The sequence below is a fragment of the Triplophysa rosa genome, linkage group LG7, assembly GCF_024868665.1.
Source record: "Triplophysa rosa linkage group LG7, Trosa_1v2, whole genome shotgun sequence".
Taxonomy (NCBI): domain Eukaryota; kingdom Metazoa; phylum Chordata; class Actinopteri; order Cypriniformes; family Nemacheilidae; genus Triplophysa; species Triplophysa rosa.
In genome coordinates this window covers 14,039,011-14,061,518 of record NC_079896.1, presented here as the reverse complement: position 1 = coordinate 14,061,518, position 22,508 = coordinate 14,039,011, and the positions used below count along the sequence as shown (strand labels likewise).

The window sequence follows — 22,508 nt, the reverse complement described above, 5'->3', positions numbered from 1 at the left end:
TTATTTATAAAGCCATTAAGTAGCCTACTAATGTTTCTCTCAGCAAACCATCCCTTAAACTACGTTAACAATGATTCATTTCACAGACGTGCCGTGACGTCAACGTAGTTTCCCGATAGGCTGTGCGGGATTTTAAACAAGTGCGCGACTTCATACCGTGTTCTACTGCTGTCAACAAAACTACGCCGACGAAAAAGTGGGGATTTTAACTGCCTTAACGTTGACATTTATTTAAACTTCATGCGACAAGACATACGATTCAAATAGAATACTTCTTCATTTTAACCCTTTGCTGAGCATGGTAAGTGGCACGCTAATAAATTTGTTTACGTGGATTCTGGATTAACAGAGGGCTCAGTTAGCCAGCTAACATGCTAGTTTTTCGTTGTACTATATGTTCAAGATGATCATAACATATTTTTGAAATATAAAAATAACACTGAGCGTTCGTGTACAGAGTCTCCAGAAAGTGTTTGGGCGCTAAGAAGTGTAAAAAAGTGACATCTGCAAATAAATGGTGCTAGCTAGACCATTGACAATACATTAGCCATTTGTGCAATTTATTTTTTTAATCAAACTAGGGGGAGTTTTAATGAAAGTTTTCCTTCACTTTTATTGAAGTTCACAGGGGTCCTAGACTGTAGATAATCATTCCAGGTGTGACGTTAGTTCATCAGATTAACTATAAAAAAAGTTTGACAGCCAGAAATGGTTAAAATGCACGTTTTAATTTTTGAACAATTAGTTTTTTTATCATTTCAAATCTTACAAACTTATGCTTATAATGTCTTGAAGGAAAAAATTGCATCTGCTGCTATACATTTCAGGCCGCTAGGCTATATTGTTTATGAATGATCTGAAATGAAAGCTTTTTCTATGCAAGTAAAGCATTTAGTATATGAAATAATCCCTTTAACAAGCTTTTGTAAGCTTTTGCCCTTTAAGTGAAGCTTTCACTTCACTTCACACTTCACTTTTGTTTGTTAGAAACAATAGTGAAAACAACATGAAGTGCTTGAGAACAGAGGAGTACGTCCAACAGCTGTCTTCTGTAAAGGACATCATAGTTCTTCATGAAAACCTGAAGGTATATCACTTTTTTAATTTATATGTAAATATGCTGGTGAAAGTGAAAACAGTAACATGTTTTAAAAAGTAAGTTCTCCCCAAAAATATAATTTGTCATTATTTACTCACTTCGGAACCAGAGTGCTGATTTAAAAAAAAGTTTTCTGGTTACACAAAAGCATTAAAAAAATAAATGATCCTGAATCCATATGAGCAGGTTTGGAAAAAAAGAAAATATAAGTAATTATTTGGTGGAATATTTACCTGTGCCATTTTTCTGCATGCACTTTGATGGGAGTGAAAGAAAACCGCTGTTCCTGACAAGTTTGGTTGTTGCCATAATAACTGGTACACTTCAAGATAAACACAGCAGAAGATATGGCACAGGTCAAAACTTTATCAACAAATTATACATTTCGTTGCATTTCGTTTATGAAGATTAAAGAAAGGAACCAATGGATTTGAACATGTGAGTAAATAATGACAAAATTACAGTTTTTTGCAAACCTATCCCTTCAAGTAAGATAGATATATTTGATTTTGAATAATAAGCACACTCCTGGAGTTTATCCCTGCGTTACATTTCGAAGGGCTCATCCCTATGCCCTAAGCCCTTCGAATGCTTTACCCTCTGGAGTGAGAGCTTTGAAGGGTTAAAGGGTGTAGGGGACCAAACAACTGTTTCTTGAAGTGCCCTTCTGCGTCATCATCCCACGCCCATAAGGAGGCGGCGTCACCACGCAAAGAATCATGGGAGCCCGAAGTGACCATCAGTTGTACCCTTCAAATCCTTCATTCTGAAGGGCCCTTTGAAGTGGCCAGTTGTGAGCACTTCGGTTTGGAATGACCCTTCAGTATTGCGGCCATGATTGTTGTCACTCCGAAGGGCCCTTCGGAGTGCGATATATCCCAGTTGGAACGCAGGGTATATTTGTTGTGCTTTTTCTTTTGGGTTTAGAAACATGTGAATGATGGCCTCGGTCCATATGGACGCACAATGTGTGATCGTATCATCCGGGCGTGTAACCAGCAGCTGGGCAGTGGCCCGCTGGACTCTACACATCAGGAGAGACTAGTGGACTTGGTTGAACTGGCTATCCAAGGGTATGAATTGGTAGAAGAGTCCGGAATGCAGAACAACCCATGTTATCTGGAAAAAATTGTATTCCACATCCTACAGAAAGTCACCTCCCTGAGAGCTCATGGTCCTGCTAGTCGACTGGGTCGACTCATGTACAGAAGACTGAAGCGTTTGTCTGCAGAGGTACAGTTTGCCATTATATTATTGACACATTTCGAATATAGAAAAATATTTTTCAGAAGGCTACTAATATGTCTTTGCATATTTTTTTTTGACAGACCGACGATATCCACGTTCTGGTGCGGAACTGCTTCGCAGTGTTGTGGAACAGCCTCCAGACTAACAACACAGATGGGTCTACCCTCTCTCCAAGGGACAGACTCCAATATCAGCTGCAAGCTTTGACGTTCAGGCTCTTAGAACAGGAGTCCAACTCAACATCTAAAGTGCCAATGTTTGTGGAGGAAGTGGTAGGGGAATTTGAACGGTCATCTAAGAGTTTGACTCACGACAATGTGACATTTTTGACCACAGAATTACAAAACCTTTCCCTCGTCCCCACAATAAACCTGTGCTCTGAACAAGACTCTGCACAAATGTTACCAATGCTTCCTGTGAAGTGTGAGATCTTGTTTAAGGTCTGTAAGCTGCTTTGTAAGTCAATTCATTTTTCAGAAGAAGCTAGTAGGTTGTTGCGAGGTGCTCTAGAGGGGGTCAGAGGTCAGGGTGTTCTGCGATCGGCCTCGAGTCTTGTAGATCGGGCAGTGCAGCTGCAGTCTTGTTTTGGTTCAGGAAGAGAGTGCGGTAAAGCTTTCACTGAATGTGCACGCATCTTAAGGGGGCTGCCTAGCGTGATGTCTGGCTCTGAGTGGCATGCGCTGTTGGAGGCTTGCCAGCTTGTTATTTGTGCGGTGGAGGCTGGCCAAAGTAAAGGGATGAACATAGCCACTCTGCTGACTTCTTTCTCTTTCCTGGAGGAATATCAGGAACTTCTGCTCAGACAGCAAAAGGTTAAACCATATCATCATAATTGACACCTACTGATATACAGTATGTCTTACATTAATGGCATACTAAGTGTTACCTGGAAATTTAACCCATGGTGGTGTACCATTCTAAAAGATATAAACGTTTATGTTTTTGTGTTGCAGGGCTCTTTTTCACAGCAGGTGCAGTACTCTCTTTGTTTCAGTTTCTACCAGGGCTTTATTAGCACGTACGATAGTCTTCACGCATCTCAGGTAATGCACTGAACTGTTATGAGACATCCAGGTGTATGATGTTTCAATGCATCGGCTCGGGCTTTGTACATATTCTGTGTTTGTCATCAGGTGTCTGCGGGCGATTCTCTGGACAGAGTGCTTTTGTACTGCCAGGCGACAGCAGGACGCATGCTGACTGAATTGCGGACACTTAACAATGACAACTTCTTACTTAAAGCAGGTATGGCTGCCTGAATTCTGCCCACTGTTATATACTGGATGTAAGGGATAGCTCTGAAATCTGATTGGATGTCAAAAAGCATTTCCCATGCGATGCATTTACTTGGGCGGTCCGCCCAGGTATATTAATGGGCACCCAAGTATATTTATCACATTTTGTCAATTTTTATCCATCGTAATAATGACTGTATCTGTGATCGATTAACTAGTGGACAAACAGCGCTTCCTTGTCTTCTGTCTTTCTTGACTTGTTTGGTGTGAGTGGCGCGTGGCCGTGTGCGCATCCTTTTTTTTCCAGTGTTCGCATGCACTCTCTTCCGATGAGCTCCATGTGTGTGCGCGAGCCCTCTGCCTCTCTTCCGCGCGTGTAGTTAGCTCCATTTAGTGTATTTACCTGTCACTTGCATTTAAAATCAAAGAAGCGTTCATAATACAGCAACACATTGACGAGAAAGGGCAAACAGCATATAGCCGCTCTATAATGTAGATGTACTGTATTGTGATTTTGTCCGATGATGTTGCGTTTATAAATCAGGATTTTAGCAGCAGTTAAAGTGACTTCTGGTGGCATTCAGTTGTAAAATACAGTATAATGTGACGGATCGGAGAGTAGCAGATAAACAGATATCAAGTGCTAACACTAACACGACGTGATGACGTCACAAATATGCTAATTAGTTAGCCACAAGTCTGTCAAAATCTTGTGGAAAACACTGTAGTTAGTCTTATCGTGCATCAGTTGAATTTTGTGAAAAAAGTGTACATGTACGTATATAGTATGGATTACAGACCAATAAATGCTATTACTTGATAGTAGAATTGTTTTATTTTTATTTGTTTTATTTTACTATTTCATGATTTTCCTCTACTGTAAAAGATCTCTTTTGCATCATGCCTACCACGTCTTATGTGATAAAACCGTGTGGTGTCTTGTTGCATTTCTTGATTTACATGATTGATTTACACTAGATTTGCGTGTTTTAATGATTGAAATGACTTTTAATAATTATTTGTGCATTTGTGTCATCCCCTGTAGTGTGTGCGGTGAATAATGTGGTGTACGAGCTGTTTAACAGGAAGCTGTATGACGGAGCGTTTGGTTTGGCTGTGATTGTGTGTCAGGAGCTGTGTAAGGACTGCCCACCCTCTCTTCCTGTGGACAGGGTAAGAATTCTAATAATTTGTTACATTAGACTACAGATACTCAATTTAAAGGGATAGTTTACCCTAAAAATGAAAATTCTTGCATCATTTTCTCACCCTCATGTCGTTCCAAACCTACATGGCTTTCTTTCCTCTGCTGAAAACAAAAGATGATATTTTGAAGAATGTTGGTAACTAAACAACATAGGACCCCATTGAATTCCATTTTATTCCAGAGATTTCCGAAAAAATATTTTGTGTGCCACAGAAGAAAATCATTACATGTTTTGAACATTGTGAATAAATGATGACAGAAGTTTTATTTTTGGGTGAACTATCCTTTAACAACTTATGGTTATGGAATAATTTCTGGCTTTACTCATCTGTTGTACAAGTGTTGAATATTTTGACTTTTATACACTGTCAGATTCAAAGAGAATGTATAAACAGCACTATAAGCTTGTACACTTTAGATATGTTATGCGTGTTTGTGTGTGTTCAGGTCAATCGCTGCTTCATGCTGACTGTCCAGTGCAGCCGGCGCGGGGGTCAACCGGAGCGGGCTTTAGACTGGATCGCGCGCTGGATTCAAGTTTTAGGAACGCGAGTTTTGGATCATCTCGCTGAACCTGTGTCACTATGGGTCAAAACCAAGTGTGATGCAGCCCGGGCAGGAGAGGATGACACACGCCTAAGGTAACTCGCACTTAGCAAAAAGTGAGTTGTAGATCGAAAGACTCAGGATGCTGAACAAAACTTTGTCTTTTTGGCAGAACTTTGAGGGATGGGTTGGCGGAAGTGTTGATGGATGAGGAGGTGCTGATTTGTTTGTTAGAGGAGGAGTTGCGTTTGTATAAAGAGCAGACTGGAGACACAGCTCAGGAGCGCTACAACACGCTCTGCGACCTCTTGGACATCTGTCACGAAGACACCTCGTACAAACTGAGGCGGGCTTCCTACCTGTGCGAGATGTCACAGGTTGTGTGCTACCAAGACTTTAGCCAACAGACTGAGTGGTAGGTTAACATTAAAGTGATAGTTCACCTAAAAATGAAAATTCTTTTCATTTCAAACCTGTATGACTTTCTTTCTTCCGCAGAACACAAAAGAAGCTATTTTAAAGAAAGTTGGTAACCAAATAGCAGTGGCCCCCATTCACTTCTAGTGTATCGACAGAAAATCAATGCAAGTGAATGTGGGACGGTTAACAACATTCTTCAAAATATCTTCTTTTGTGTTCTGCGGAATTCATACAGGTTTGAAATGACAAGGGAGTAAGTAAACGATTACAGAATGTTTATTTTTGGGTGAACTTTCCCTTTAACACTCATTTGATTCATTTGTTTTTGTGCTTTTATGCTTTTGTATTATTTGAATAAGGATGCCTGACTTGGATTTTTTTGTTTATGGCAATCAGCTCAGCAATTGACTTTACCCATGAGGCTTTGCGATTGTTGGAGGCTGAGCCAGAGACAGCAGAGAATGCTGATAGGCTGAAGGATGAGAAGGCACATGCCTCCCTGTGGCTCTACATCTGCACCCTTGAGTCCAATCTGCAGGAGGTAAGTACCTTGTGAATGTACACAACCAGTTTAAATGCACCTCACAGGTTTATTGTATAATCTCAAAAATCTAGAAGGTTTACGCTTATTTTTGGTACCCCAAAACACATACATTTTCATGAAATAATACAGGCTGTGGACATGGAAAAGCGACTGCGTGCAGTGCAGGCAGAGAGTAAAATGGAAGTGTATTTGGATCCTGTTCCTACTAATGATCTGGAGTATGAGGACAAACAGAAATCCCAAGAGAGCCAGCTAGTCTATGATGGACTACGCTTTAACCTACTGGCCCATAGCAGTAAGTCACTTTTTGACTTGGGACCACTTTCCTGGACACAGGGAACTCTCTTCTTTATATTAACATACAATTGTGACATGCTATTGATTTGTGTCTATGTGTTAAGAGCTGAGCGAACCTCTGGATAAAAGTTTGTCTCTGTGGCGGAGTCTACTCAAGGGGTCCTTACCTGCTGTTAGAGATCCTAAACTTACAGCGTCCTCGATCACACTGATGGCTGCCCTCAACACACTCATGGGAAAAGTAGGTCCACACACACTCACTGTCGTCTCAAACATCAATGCTCTCCAAAAGCTCTTGGTCTTTTAGATTTAAACATGTTTTATTTTAGCACCTGCAAGCTCTGGAGGGATATCAGCTCGCTGCTGCTCTATTTCTTATCCTCGGAGATTCTCAGAACAGTGCAAATGCCCGTTGCCTCTCTGCCAGGATCCTGTTGTATTTAGGATCCCCTCAGCTCGCCCAGGTGACCTTATATTATGCCGTGAAATTTATTAAAGCAATGTTGAAAAGATTTATTTAATGTAGATTTTTTCATGGATTTTTAGTACCATATCGAAAAGTTGTTTTTCTGTGTGTGGATGTTTTAGGTGGAGTTGGAGAAAGCAGAACAGAGTTTGACCTCTGACACAAGCTCAGAGGGAATGTCTGTTATATCCATGACGGCAATGCTACAGAAAGCACAGATCTGCTATGCTTTAGGACAGGTAACACAGAGATCATTTGTAGATGAAGTCTCATATTTTTTGTTTTAATGCAAAATGCTTCACGACAGGCCAGTTAAAGAGGATAGGTGTTTTTTTAGAAAGTGCATTTGTGTACTCCTTAACAGAACCATGGATCTGTCTCTATACTGCAAATGAGAAACTATTAAAAACATTAATTTGTGCTGTCTAGATTCAGTTTAGTGGTCAGCGGTAAAAAGCACTTGCGGTACAGAGATCTTCCCTCTGTCTCTCTCTTGCTCTCAGGTGGAATGTGGGGTTTGTTGCCTGATGGAGGTGATAAAGGAATCCGCTCAGCATCATTCTAAGAGCTGGTACCTACTCAGAGCACGGGCACTGCAGACCGCCAGTGAATACTTGAGTCTGGACTCCGAGACTTTAGACTCACAGCTGCGCCAGAGCATCATTCAACATGGTCAGCTTACCCTCAATACATGTGTTAAATGTAGATCTTTTCTTAGTTTCATTGAAGCAAAGATAAAACCACCTTGCTTAGACAAAAAAGACAAAAACGCTGCATTTCACATATACACCTGTGTGATAATGTTTTTGTGGTATTGTGTTTTAGGTTTAAAAACTCCAGATACAGCCCAGTATGAAGGACTCAAGCTGTTGTGCAGCTTAGTGATGATGTTGCTGGGCAACGGGTTTTACGGAGCTCCCGGACCAAACACGGACACTTGCTTTGTAGATCAAGGTACAAATTCGTTTACCACAGACAATCATTCGCATCAGTTTGAAAAGAAGAATTAAAAGCCAATTTTGAGAATTTTTTGCAAAATATAGCAAGAAAGTGCCCTGAGGGATTAACAACAAAAATGTAAAAAAAAATCGTCTTGTTGTTTTTGTTATATCATTATTTATTATGTTATTACATATGTATTTATTTTAAACTTTTCGTTAAATATGAGGTAACCGTTTCTGCCAATCTCATATTAATCTTGAGTACCTATACAGTATACTAGAGGTGCACCGATTGACCGGCAAGAGATCGGAATCGGACGGTTTTTCGTATGATCGGCCCGACCGGTGACCGGCCGGTCAGTCTCACGTCTCGCAGATTCCAAGCCGATCTTCTGTTTCCCGTGATGCGGGCAAGAACGTCATAGCCGTCAGTACACTCAAAGCCGCAAGTAAACATGAAAACGTGCGCGCGCACAGCCTGTCTTTCACGGCTCGTTTATACTCGCATGTGTGTCTCTGCTGATTGCACGCACGTGCACACGCATCATGTACTGTACACACTGTAGTTCATCTCTCGCTGCTCCGTCTACATGGGGTATATATGCTAACAGTGATGCTATTAGCATCATGCTAAACTCTGACACATGCTAAACTCATGTTGAAGTCGTTCACTCTGTGTAAAACAAACGTAAATTCCATTCAACCTGATTCCTTGTTTTACGTTAAAACTGTGGTAATTTCACCTAGGTAAAATGACATTCAACACGACTTCTACTTGTTTTTAAAAATCCAAAATATATAAAAAATGAATAAATCAACCAATATACAGTTAGGGCCATAAATATTTGGACAGAGGCACATTTTAGCTGTGTATCAATATGTTTTCGAGTTACAGTTTTATAATAGATATTGTCTTAAAGTGCACACTCTCATCTTTATTTAGAGTGTATTCACATCCAGATTAGCTGAAGGATTTAGGAATTACAGCTCTTTAATATGAAGCTCCCCCCTTTTTCAGGGGACCAAAAGTAATTGGACAGTTGAATCAAAAGCTGTTTTATTCACAGGTATGGGCTTTTCCTTAAATAATTTCTTCATAAATAAAGCATGTTAAAGGTCTGGAGTTGATTCTACATGTGGTGTTTGCATTTGCAAGCTGTTGCTGTGAACCCACATCATGGGGTTCAGGGAGATCTCCATGCAAGTGAAACAGACCATAGTTAGATTTCAAAAACACTACACATCTGTCAGAAAGATGCCAGGAACATTAAGAGCGGCCAAATCAACAATTTGGGACATTCTGGGGGAAAAAAACACACCGCTGAGCTCAGTAACAAAACAATCCTAGGCGTCCATATGAGATCAAAGTGGTGGATGATGACATTATCCTCTCCATGATAAAGAAAAACATCTTCAAAACTTCCAGACAAGTGAAGAATTAATCCGGATGCTTCTGTCTTCTGTTACATCACCAAAAAACACCAGTGACCCAGTGCCTGAGGACGTCATGCATGGAAATGGAATCACACTGCCTGAACACTATTTTACTGAAGATGTTGTACGCTCATATCATGAGATATTTCAAGCCTTCTCCATATCTTTTATTCTTTTTAGTCTTATGCAGGCTGAAATTAATTTGATCTCTCCAAAAAAATGCTTTTTTAGAGCTTGTTCGGCTATTTCAGAAGTCTAATCTACCCATCCTATTCTTGAGGCTTTTGCACCTTGTTGTGAACCCTCTCTATTTTTTCCTTGTATTCTCTTTATTGTTTTGATTGACAAACATTGACATATTTACCTCTTGGAGAGTGTTCTTCACTTGTCCGGACGTTGTGAAGGTGTTTTTCTTCATCATGGAGAGGATAATGTCATCATCCACCACTTTTATCTCATATGGACACCTAGGATTGTTTTGTTACTGAGCTCAGCGGTGTGTTTTTTTCTTAGAATGTCCCAAATTGTTGATTTGGCCGCTCTAAATGTTTCTGGCATTTTTCTGACGGATGTGTAGTGTTTTTAAAATCTAACTATGGTCTGTTTCACTTGCATGGAGATCTCCCTGAACCCCATGATGTGGGTTCACAGCAACAGCTTCCAAATGCAAACAACACATGTAGAATCAACTCCAGACCTTTAACATGCTTCATTTATGACAAAATTATTTAAGGAAAAGCCCATACATGTGAATAAAACAGCTTTTTATTCAACTGTCCAATTACTTTTGGTCCCCTGAAAAAGGGGGGCGCTTCATATTAAAGAGCTGTAATTCCTAAATCCTTCAGCTAATCTGGATGTGAATACACTCTAAATAAAGATGAGAGTGTGCACTTTAAGACAATATCTATTATAAAACTGTAACTCGAAAACATATTGATACACAGCTAAAATAACAAAAAATGTGCCTCTGTACAAATATTTATGGCCCTAACTGTATGTGATTGAGTTCTTTACTAACACAAAAGACTGCAAATACATATACATCTTTAGAGTAGAATTCACTCATAAGAGTTTTAACTTTTTTATTGAAGTTGCAGCAAAAATCAACCCACTTCTTTTAATCCTACAGACGCAAGATAAAGACAATTTATTTTACATTTCAGAAAAAATGAAATAAAGCAATGTTAGTTTCATAAACAGAAACAGACAAGAATAAAGTTGAAGTATTTTATTGTTATCTTAGACTTTTGTGAGATGAGTACAAAAATGAAAAAGGTAAATTAAGTGACATGTTTAGTTATATTTTATTATTTGTACTTCTTTTCAGTCACAGAGTTCTTCAATTTAAGAGATGGGAAAGAGAAGATTCTGTAATTTAATGCAGCTTGGAGGAAATTGTAATGTTCAATCATTTATTCAATGAAAATAAAAAAAATGTGTATTGAAGAAAAGTTAATATGGTTTATATACAGTATACTGTTTCACTTGTAATAAAATCGGAATCGGCAAAGAAAATTGCAATCGGTGCATCTCTACAGTATACATATTTCGTATCTTTGGAGAGTATTTAGTTTGATCAAATTGATAAAAGACCGATACAGTGCCTTGCAAAAGTATTCATCCCCCTTCATTTTATTCGCATTTTGTCATGTTGCTGCCTTATCTTAAACTCCATGCACAATAATGTCAAAACAAACAACAGATTTGTGTCTTAGAACTTTGCAAATTTACTAAAAATAAAAAAATAAAATAAGTGCATAAGTATTCATAACTCAGTAGTTGGTTAAAGCACCTTTACAGTCTCAAATCTTTTTGGGTATGGTGTGACAAGCTTTACACATCTGCATTTGGCAATTTTCTGCCATGCTTCTCAGATCCTCTCAATCTCTGTCACGTTGGATGGAGATCATCAGAAGACAGACATTTTCAGGTTTATACCGAGATGTTCAGTTGGGTTCAAGCACTAGCTGGGCCACTCAAGGACATAGACAGAGTTGTCCATAAGCCACTCTTGCATTGTTTTAGCTGTGTGCTTAGGATCATTGTCATGTTGGAGAATGAACCTTCTGCCCTGTCCAAGGTTCTGAATGTTCTGGGCTAGGTTTTCAGGATCATTATCTCTGTATTTTGTGCCGTTGAGCTTTTCTTCTACTCTGACAAATGCCCCAGTCCCTGCAGCTGAAAAACACCTCCACATCAATATCTTGTTTCCACCACACTTTACTGTTGAGACGGTATTGTACAGGTGTAGAGCAGTGCATGGTTTTCGCCAGACATGATGCATGAAACTGAGATTCATCAGACCAGAGAATCTTGTTTCTGACAGTTTGAAAGGTAGGTTTTTGCATATTTCAGGTTTTCATGTGTCTTCACTGAGCAAAGGCTGGCCACTGAGCAGAATCTGGCCACTCTGTTGGTGGAGTGTTGCAGTGATGTTTGTCCTTCTGCAAGTTTCTCCCATCTCCATATATGATCATGGAGCTCAACCAGAGTGATCATCAGCTTCTTGGTCACCGCTCTAACCAAGACCCTTCTCCGTCGATGGCTCAGTTTGGACAGGAGGTCAGCTCATGTAAGAGATCTGGTGTTTAAGGATTAATGGAGACTACATGCTTCTGTGAACCTTCTATACTGCAGATTTTTTTTCAGAAGTCTTCCCCAGATCTGTGCCTTGATACAATCCTGTCTCAGAGCTCTACTGGCAGTTCTTTTGACCTCATGTCTTGGTTTTTACTTTATGCATTTTCAGCTGTTGCACCTTTTGTTGAGAGGTATGTGCTGCTCCAAATCATACTTATTCAATTGAATTTGCCACAGGTTAACTCCACTCGAAGTGTAGAATCATCAACAAGCAAAACGAATGCTTCTGAGCTAAATTTCAAGTGTCCCAGAAAAGGGTATGAATACTTATGCAATGTACTATTTCAGTTTTTAATTTTTAATAAATTTGCTAAATTGTCACAAATCTGTTTTTTTTTTGTGTCATTATTGTGCATGGAGTGTAGATTAATGCAATTTTTTAAAAGTAGTTTAAGATAAGGCAGCAACATAACAAAATGTGAATAAAATAAAGGGGATGAATACTTTTGCAAGGCACTGTATTTCCGGAAAAAGACGAGCGCCTGGAGGCGTGCAGGGGAGGCGGAACTACAGCACGAGCACACAATACATCATCGCATTGATTCACTATAAGTTTGCGTTGTTTACATTATGCACGTACATGCCGATTGCCAAAAAAACACCGACATATGACTTAGTTTGACTTGCCACATGCGCTTTCTTATCCGCCATCTATCAGTTCAAACGATCTCCAAATCCAGCGTTATATCCACCGTTTATATAACATTCATCACCGAAATGCAGTGAACAAACAAACAGCTAAACTTCCGTCAGCCGAGTGAAGCGGCATTGATGGTCGTGCTCTTTCTCACACTTGCTGGTTGATGCGTGGGTGTGCTCTTTCTATCACGCTCGCGCGTGGGTGTGCTCTTTCGCTCGCTGGATGACGTGTGGGCGTGCTTTTCCGGGAAAATCGCCCAATAAGGGACTAAGAACCCTTGTTACCAAACGTGAATCCATGTTAGAATTTTTGTTTCCAAAAACCTGTGCGAACCCTGGCGGAGTGAATCGAGCACAGAAATACTACGTCATACGTTCAGCTGGTTTTTGACAAGTTAACCATGTTAAGCTTGAGAAGCCAGCACATTTAACAATGTAAAGAAGTCATAATGCATGAAATAGCATGTTACCTCCGCTTTAATATCAGGGTTTCCCAATGGGTTCGCAAGGGAATTGCAGGGGTTTCGTGTTTTTGAAGATAAATGTACTATTAAATTGTTGACGTTTTTACTTAAAATCTCAGGGGGTAAGTCTGTATGATGTCTGGTAAAGATCTGGAGATATGGAAACATCTGCGGTGTAGAAACATCTTAATAAACGTCTTAGAAAGGGCAGTTTTGCATGCATTTTAAATAATAAACAACTTACAGATATCTTCTAGATGTCTTTATGGCATTTGTTAGGAAACGTCTCAGATGTATTGCAGATGAGCAAATAATAAAAAAATGTCTTGCAGGTAAATGCAGACATCAAATATACGTCTCCCAGATGTACGTGTGCTATCATAAAGGGGTTCAGCTAACAAAAAGTTTGAAAACCCCTGATTTATATATTTTATAGTCCATGCATTGTCCAAAACATGAATGTGTGTGATTTTTCTCTGTAGGAGACAGCGTTGTGTTTAAGTGGCTGTTGTTGAGCGAGGTTCTGGTTTGTTCTGAAAGGATGGTGGCTGTGAGGAGCAGCAGTGGGGCCGTTCATGAAGCTAAAGCTCAGTGTCTAGAGGCACTCAAACTGGCCACCAAATTGCAGACCCTCAGCCAGTAAGTACATACCCTGCAGGGAGTGTAAATACATTTACATACATTTCTGACACTTTTGTCCACTGTCCAGAAACACAATATGCACATTAGATACTAGACTGATGTTTGTGTGAACTTGGATGTTTAAAATCACGTATCTGTTTGTAGCTGTGCCGAGCTGTTGGTATTGAAAGCAGAGCTGGAGTTGATGAAAGGAGCTACTGAAGCAAGTAGTTTAGATCTGGAGCAAGTCAGAAACTTGTTGGATTTGTGCACAGGTAATGGAGTCAGAACCATTCAGACAACATTTATTACTACTTATATATTTACTACTGCTATTAACATTACCTCGTCTGCATGTAGATTTTGGCCAAGCCCAACAACCGAAGAGCGAGGTGAAAATAAAACCACGCAAAGGTCGGCCAGCTGCCCCTGCTTCTTCTAGTGACATCCTTGAGGAAGATGAGGATCTGAGTGGACTCCTCAGCTCTCGTGCCCTTCTCAAGGAGCCTGTCGAAACCGTGTCTAGATTAGGAAGTCAAGGAGCATCTCCCCCTCTAAAACCCAAACGCCAGCGATGGCTATCCTGCCTGACCCATGCTGAGACCTGCTTCAGTCCCTGCTGCACTGAGCTCAGTATGGTTCGAGTCAGTATCCATTGGGCCCTGATAAAAGCGGACCTCCAGTCGGACCAAGAGCTATCCTGCCGATTACGCCAATGTGCCAGGAAACGTTGCCTTAGTGTCATGACTAAACTCCAGAGCAGTCTGGCGGCTCTTGTGTCACCTAACAAATCAACTAAACGATGTTTGACAGTGCTCCAGGCCGAACTTGGTAGGATGCATTTGGCCTCCGTGCTTCAGCTACTCAGAATGGGAGAGAAAGGGAAGGCTGCAGCCTTGTGGGAGGAAATTGAAGCGGGATTGGAGGCAGTGAAGCCTGAAGGGGCAATGACACCAGAACTTGGGCCCATCAGGGCAGCTCTACTAGGAGCTAAAGCTGTGGCGTGTTGTTTAGCATTAGCCATGAAGAAGCAGTGCACACCTGAAGAACTTTTCTCTTCTGTCTGGGGATGGACACCATCAAAGACCAAAACTCAATTAAAACCCAAAACAGAATCAAGGCATAAAGCCAAAAGCCCAGTTTCTGACAAACCTCTCTCAGAAGGAAACGTTAAGAGCCAAACTGACAGTAAAATGGAGCAAGAGAGCAGGAAAACTAAAGAATCCTCTGTAGTTTCTAAAAAAGCTAAGGACTCTGTGCCCAAAATTACCATCTCGAAATCCTCCATGGTTTTCAAAACGCCCAAACCGACAAGGACGTCCCGACCCAAATCTGTGTCCACTACCACTGGTGTTGGTGATCTGAGAGCATTTGACTTTACAAATGAGGTGCCTGAGATTTCGGTCAACTTCACACCCTCGCTTACTCCTGCAGGCCATCGCGGGAATACAAAGTCTAAAGTCGCCCCAAAGGGATCATTCGAAGTTTACAAAGATTCTTCTCCTGTAGAAGTGAAACCGGTGGTCGTACCCGCAGCACCTAAACGGACCAAACGCTCACGCTTCAAGGTTTGATACCTCAGTTTCTACTTTCTACTGAAACATTTACATTTAGTCATTTAGCAGACGCTTTTATCCAAAGTGACTTACAAATGAGGTAAACAATGGAAGCAATTGTTCTTACTAAACAATAAGTGCTTATTACTAATGGTGCTTCTTAAAGGGATAGTTCACCCAAAAATGAAAATTCTGTCTTAATTTACTGACCCTAAAGTTGTTTCAAACCTGTATCGATTTCTTTGTTCTGTTGAACACAAAGATATTTTGAGAATGTGGGAAACTACAGTTATGGGGCACCATTGACTAGCTATGCAGGGTTTTTCCTGGCTCCTGGTTCAATAGTTTAAATGAATCTGTTCAAAAGAGTCATTCGTGTGCGAGTCGTTCTGAACACAATGTGCATTCATACTGGCGAACTCGCTGTGTACAGTATACGCTGATTCAACGATCCAACTGCACAGCTAAAGACATTACAATGATGTACGTCATGTTAATTTAATAAATTTCAAGAAATTAAAAGTACTTGGATGCAAAACAAACAGACGTGAAACACAGGCTGGCTCTTGTTCTGCAACTCTTTTTAGCGCCTCAGTGTGCTGATAACAAAACAGCGCCTCCACTGTGGCGTAATGCAGCAACTGCAGTTACAAATGACAGTCTGTTAAATGCACGCAGCATTTCTTGTGAAGACTCGCAACATAATTTTGGCGAGAGCCTGAGGCGGCACGACATTTGACGGAGGCGGCTGCCTCCAATTTCTCTATGCAGGAAAAACCCTGGCTATGGTGGTCAACGGTGCCCTAGAAATGTTTTGTGATAAACATTCTTCCTAATATCATCTTTTGTGTTAAACTAAAAACAGTCATATATAGGTTTCGATTACATGAGGGTGAGTAAATGATGACAGAATTTTCATTTTTGTGTGAACTATCCCTTTAAGGTACCTTTTTACATTTTCTACCACACAGCATGTAGACCCTACTGAATACACAATACACCCGTTGCATTTCTTTAATAAAATGTAAATAAGAGTTACATTTAATGCTTCAGGCTTAACAGAGATGTTGAAATTTGAGACATGCATCCTCAAGAGCTTATAAATGGAATTGCTTGCTTTCTGTCTCAGGTTGAGTTCAGTGATGAGAGTGACACTGAAGCTGCACCTCCCGCCGTAGTGGAAAAGACTGAGAAAAAGCGAAACGCTTCCAACTCCAAAACACCTCGTACCCTTAAATCATCAGCAAACTCCAACCCCAGTGACACCAAAGTCCCTGTAGAACCAGATACTCCCCGAAGAACACGGAGCACTAAGAAGAGCACAGCCCTTCCCTCTACTGGCTGCCTCTCTTCTGAAGAAGATACTAGTGTAGCCCAACAGACACGCCCACGCAGGGGCAGAGCAAAAAAGAGTCAGAGTTCAGAGGTCACAGAGGAGCCAGAAAGGATGAGGATGATTAAAGAGGATGAAGATGAGGTTCTTTTGAATATCAGCCTGGAGGAGCTTCGAGACTCTGACACAGAGATGAAAGACACAGGTGTGTGTGTGGAACAATACTGATGTAAATGCATGGCTCGGATTTGGATTGGACTAATTGTTTGTGATGTGATTCTAGGCAGCCCAGATGCCGATTGTGAGGTCTTGAGGAGAGATCTGGCCGCCGATGTAGGACGGGAGAGTTTCAGTGAGCTCAGGAGGGCTGGACAGAACGGCCCTGGAGCTCACACACCCCTATCACATGCACATACTGCCTTAGGTAACACACAGTCCGTTAAGAAATCTAAAGAACAATCGGAATTTTAACATGGTAAAACGTATTAAACAGAGCTGAAAGTACTTAATTCTTGCTGATAGCTGAAATGAACTAAAATGTTTTAAACTTATAAGCGACAAATAATATGTACTTGTATTAGGGCTGTTACAATATCAGATTTTTACTACATGATTATCGTGGCCAAATAACACTATTGTTGAATATGTACAAAGCTTTAAAAAAATGCAATTGGTCAAATTCTTTGTCACGACATTATATGTGCAATCAATAATCACAGTTATTAAAGTGATAGTTCACCCAAAAATGAAAATTCTGTCATCATTTACTCACCCTCTTGTTATTTCAAACCTTTGACTTTCTTTCTTTTGCAGAACACAAAAGAAGATATTTTCAAGAATGTTGGTAACCGAACAGCACTGCCCCCAATTCACTTCTATTGTATGGACCCAAAACCAATGCAAGTGAATGGGGGCCAGTTAACAACATTCTTCAAAATATCTTCTTTTGTGTTCTGCGGAAGAAAGTCATACAGGTTTGAAATGACAAGAGGGTGAATAAATGACAGAATTTTTATTTTTGGATGAACTAACACTTTAATATCACAGTTATTGTCAATACAATATTGCAACACCTAACTTATAAATCTACTTTTGCAGATATCTCTGGAGTGCAAATTCTGGGTTGGGCTTGCTTATGTTTAATGTTTTAATCAACATCTTAATAAAATATACATCCGTTTGTACATTTGTGTGTATTTAGGTGACCTATCAGTGGAGGCCGTCCAGTCGTACCTGCGCTCCTCGTGGCTCCTCTTCCATCACTTCCCGCCTCCTTCTCTTTATCCTCACGTCTGCTCACTGCTCGCTCAATCACTCGGTCAGACTGATCCTGTCACCACAGCAATGCTACACGCACAGTCGCTGGGGGTGTCCACTCGCCACCACATGACCCGTCACGTGGTTAGCCAATTCAGGTACGTCAGTGACCCCTGCACTGAATGAAGAATGGTAATAATTAAGCTAATTTTGTCCTCTCAATGAAAATATCTCAACCAAGTTTTGTGTAACATGTCTTGTTTATTCACTTTCTCTGTAGGAAGCTTAAGAAATCAAGTAATGATGTAACAGAAGGTCTGAGGGCTCTGAGTCTGGAGGAATCATCAGGAGTGACTCAGTCTCGGAAACTCTCTACACTGGAGAAGATCTTTTCTTTCAGCTCATCACACCCAACACAGTTTCCACAAACACACTGCCAACAGTTCACAGAGCAACGGAAAGACCTGCCCGCAGGTAACACGCTCAGCTGCTTATATAACTTCACATTTTTCCCCACAAAGTTTTCTATCTAAAGATGTAATTTTGGAATCGGTTACACCTAAGCATTTATGAATGACACAGACTTGTTATTGTTGTCATAGGAATAACCGTGTGCATGCTCTCGCTCGTGGGGGTGTATCCCGATGAGATTGGCAGCACTATTCTTCTGACCAGACTGCAGCGAGACTCCGCCCCAATTACAGTGAGAATCCCTACTACAGACAGAGAGGTATACATGTTACCACAAGCATGTGTTCTGTTATGCTTAAGGTCTTTTCACATACAGTCCGAAATTTTCGTATGCGTTTTTTTTTTTTTTTGGCACTCGTTTGTACGGTGTCTCTGAATTGTCAAAACGCCTCTCAAAATGCTTGCTACTGATGTGAAAAATCGAACCCAGTCCGAATTTTTTATGACGGATGAACATAGCAGAGGCAGTGTGTAAATGTGATTGACACCACGTGAGATCGTATTTATTTTTTAACGTGCAGAAATTTCGGACGCAAATTTCGGACTCAATGTGCAATGGCCTTTACTGTTTTGACGTATGACCATCCTGCACCACAATATTAACATTGAATAAAGTTTTAAATGCGCTACGTTTAAATGTTTAAATACATTCTTTAGCGTTCTGTTGCCGTGCTGTTGGAGGAAATGGATGGAGTGTTGAAGGGGCAAAAGGAAGTGAGCGGGGTGGCAGAAAAATCCCAGTGGTGGGAGGGCCGGAAGGCTTTGGATGCTCGTGTGGAGGTATGACAAGATGTACTGGTGTAAACAAGAATAATGATGGATGTCCTGAAGGTGGCATTTGATGGGGATTGATATGCATATTGATATGTGATAATTTTCCCTTGTCAGAAATTGCTAGAGGAAATGGAAGAAGCGTTAGGGGTGTGGCGAACTTTACTCCTCCCTTTGATCTCTGACCCTGAGCTTGAAGTTCAGATTAAACGTTTCCAACAGGCACTGAAAGGAACAAAGATCACACAGGAGATACTCAAGGTATGTGGTGACAATGCTGTGGAAATGGACACAGTAACTTTAAAGGGATAGTTCACCCAAAAATAAAAATTCTGTCATCATTTACTCACCTTTGAGTTGATCCAAATCTGCATTAATTTCTTTGTTCTGATGAACACAGAGAAAGATATTTCGAAGAATGCTTGTAACCAAACAGTTCTTGGACCCCATTGACTACCATAGTAGGAAAAATATTTTGATATTTTGAAGAATGTAGGACAGCAAACATTTGTCCAAATATCTTTCTCTGTGTTAAACCAAACAAAGAAATGTATACAGGTTTGGAACAACTAGAGAGTGAGACAGAATTTTTTTGGATGAACTATCCCTTTAAGCGGTTTGTTCAAACCATCTGTATAAGAGCACTGACATGTGTTTAGGATATCTATCAGGTCTTAGATCATGTGTTTCATGACTCTCATCATCTCTCTTAAGGTGGTTCTCTCAGCATCCCCACTCCTCTCCCTGCCTGACCTACAGTCTCTTGTGGACGGGGCGGGTCTGCAGGACAAGGACTTCCTGAGGCTTCTGCAGGGGGTTGTGGCTGAACTGAGGGGGAGGGAGGAGCCACAGGGACATACAGTTCTTATCTTGGACAAGGTGGGTTGGCATGTCACTTCTGTGTAATATTTACTGGATAAGCATTACATTTGAAAAGCAGTTAAGCAGTGTTACATGACAGTTGCTATTAATTTTGAGAGGAATTTATGGCTTGTTTGTCGGTTTCATCGAACAAAATATTGTTTTCTGCAGTACTTGCAAAAATTGCCATGGGAGAACATCGCTTGTCTGAAATCTCGCTCTGTCACTCGCATGCCGTCTTTACATGCGGTACTTGGTCACAGTCATCTTAAAGAGGTTTCTATCTGTTACCTATAAAAGCACACACAGAATATTTATCACATATGCATAAAAAATCCACTTTCCCCTCGAATCCTTTAATTGATTTGTTGTCTTTTACCAGATGGATTCAAGCTGTGCCTTGTCTTCTGGTGTGAATCCTAAGCAAGTTTATTATGTGCTAAACCCAGATGGGAACCTGCCTGATACTGAGACGCGCTTTAAAGACTGGTTTACCGGGTAAGTTTCAAGTGCATGCAAACTGGCAGTCACAATTGCGTAACCGATCCAGCGTACAGTTTGGCATCTGTCCTGTCTGTGATTGGCTAGTGAGCGGGCGTGGCAAGGTGTTTGTGGAATTGCTCCTGATCCAGATAAACTACAAGAGGCTGTCGCCACCAAAGATCTCTATATGTGGGTGATACTGATCAAGGCATCATTAACTTAATACAAAATGATGAGAAATTTGCTTGACAATATGTATTTGTGCCTTATTTGTGCAGTTACATAGGTCATGGAGCAGGAGCTAGATTTCTGGATGCTCAGAAGGTTTTGAAAGGGCCTGTGCGGGCAGCGGCTCTGCTGTTTGGCTGCAGCAGTGCTGCTCTCAGTATACTTGGCAACCAGGAGGGAACAGGGATCATTCTCAGCTACCTGACTGCTGGATGGTAATGTACACATTAATGTCCTAAAATATTTATTTAGAGTCTATTGTGGTGTCACAATTTTCTTTATTAAAGGAATAGTTCACCCAAAAATAGTCCCCATTGACTTGACCATATTCATTTTTATTCCATTTTTATTTATGGCGACCTTTTTGGGGGGGGAACCATTCCCTTAAATATATTGCGTTATCAATAAATATTTCTTTGATTTTTGTCTACAACAGCCCATTAGTACTTGGTAACCTGTGGGATGTAACGGATCGTGATTTGGATCGCTTCACGTCAGCTCTTCTTCAGTCCTGGCTGTCTGCTGGCCCTGGCTCCTCTCTTCTTCAGCATTTAGCCCAGTCGCGTAATGCCACACACCTCAAACATATAATTGGTGCCGCGCCGATTGCATATGGATTGCCTGTGTACATTCACTAGTTCCGATTTTAAATACAATTTTTATGCACAAGTTTAGTTCAATTTAATGAATGATGTTTGGTCTCTTATTTAAAGTTTCGCTTTAAAGTTAAGCTCTATTGTATATGGAATATAGGACTAAACAAATTGTGTCTAGGAGATCAATCAAAGTGTTTTACTATGTTAAATGCTCTCATAATTTGTTACGGTGATAGTTTTGTCATATTTATGTTTTTCTCATGACCTTATGATTTGGCTTTCTCATACCTGATTTACTAAATTTGTTTAATTCACATTTGTACAAGTTCTCTTGTATTTTTATCGCATTACATTTTTATTTCCTGCGTTTTTAAATTATATATAATGCTGCTTTAAAATAAAATGCTGTCATGACAGATTCCCTGTCTATTCCAATTATTTTGATTTCATACTGTGTGGCAGTGATGATAAAGACTTACTGTAGTTCACAATGTCAGGATGTAACTATCTATAGAGGCTGTGCACTTTCTGGTCTCATTAAAAACTATTTCCAGCAACAGAATATTAATCTAAACGCAATTGAAAGTAATATATGTACTAATAAATATATATATTTTGAGTAAGAAAAGTGGACTAAATAGTACACAATTATTGTATATTTAGAACATAGGGCAGGGTTTTTCAAACTTTTTTGTCAGCTTGAACCCCTTTGACCTAAATTATTTACTAGAGGTACCCCCTGAGATTAAAAAAAGATTTTAATTACATCCGAATGTTTATCTTCATAAAACATTTATTTTTTAAATCTGTTTTAAAGTTTTAGTTTTACAATAGTATTTTATATAACCATTGTTGTTTTTTACCTGTAACATTTCTTTGCAATTTTACTTTTTTCTCTCAAAGTAATTGAAACAACACTAAAAAGTTGATCAAAATGATTGTCTTTGTAATATGGTGGTGCACAGATGAAAAGGTCTTTATCACAGTCTATAATGCCTCTTGAGTTTAAGGCATATATGTGTTGAATCCTTTTTCTATACAGATAAGTTGTTTTTTTAAAGTCTCTTTGAGGTATCGTTATGTGCATCTCTACATTATTTATCGTTATTGGTTTATTTCTAATAAATCTCACAAGAACAAAACTAACG

General features: G+C 40.1%; 1 protein-coding gene across 1 annotated transcript; it reads left to right on the top strand.

Annotated features, from left to right (window-relative positions):
- The first annotated feature begins 28 nt into the window (after nucleotides 1-28).
- espl1 (extra spindle pole bodies like 1, separase) lies at nucleotides 29-21,769 on the top strand. Its single transcript, XM_057338229.1, has 32 exons — nucleotides 29-301; nucleotides 988-1,087; nucleotides 2,027-2,332; nucleotides 2,428-3,159; nucleotides 3,301-3,390; nucleotides 3,481-3,592; nucleotides 4,628-4,755; nucleotides 5,237-5,430; nucleotides 5,508-5,750; nucleotides 6,152-6,296; nucleotides 6,429-6,594; nucleotides 6,701-6,837; nucleotides 6,926-7,060; nucleotides 7,185-7,301; nucleotides 7,566-7,734; nucleotides 7,888-8,016; nucleotides 13,666-13,822; nucleotides 13,970-14,079; nucleotides 14,165-15,372; nucleotides 16,490-16,898; nucleotides 16,977-17,117; nucleotides 17,895-18,108; nucleotides 18,231-18,424; nucleotides 18,553-18,680; nucleotides 19,079-19,201; nucleotides 19,310-19,453; nucleotides 19,907-20,071; nucleotides 20,225-20,329; nucleotides 20,436-20,551; nucleotides 20,642-20,725; nucleotides 20,815-20,979; nucleotides 21,201-21,769. The coding sequence occupies exons 2-32, from the start codon at nucleotides 1,007-1,009 to the stop codon at nucleotides 21,400-21,402; spliced, it is 6,549 nt and encodes a 2,182-aa protein (XP_057194212.1). The 5' UTR covers nucleotides 29-301; nucleotides 988-1,006; the 3' UTR covers nucleotides 21,403-21,769.
- The last annotated feature ends 739 nt before the right edge of the window (nucleotides 21,770-22,508 follow it).

What these genes read in the sequence shown, in the direction of transcription:
- espl1 (XM_057338229.1), top strand. Translation starts at nt 1,007, where the DNA reads ATGAAGTGCTTGAGAACAGAGGAGTACGTCCAACAGCTGTCTTCTGTA. An exon ending in CAACTTCTTACTTAAAGCAG is followed by an intron (nt 3,593 to 4,627) that starts GTATGGCTGCCT and finishes CATCCCCTGTAG; the next exon opens with TGTGTGCGGTGAATAATGTG. An exon ending in GCCACCAAAGATCTCTATAT is followed by an intron (nt 20,726 to 20,814) that starts GTGGGTGATACT and finishes TTATTTGTGCAG; the next exon opens with TTACATAGGTCATGGAGCAG.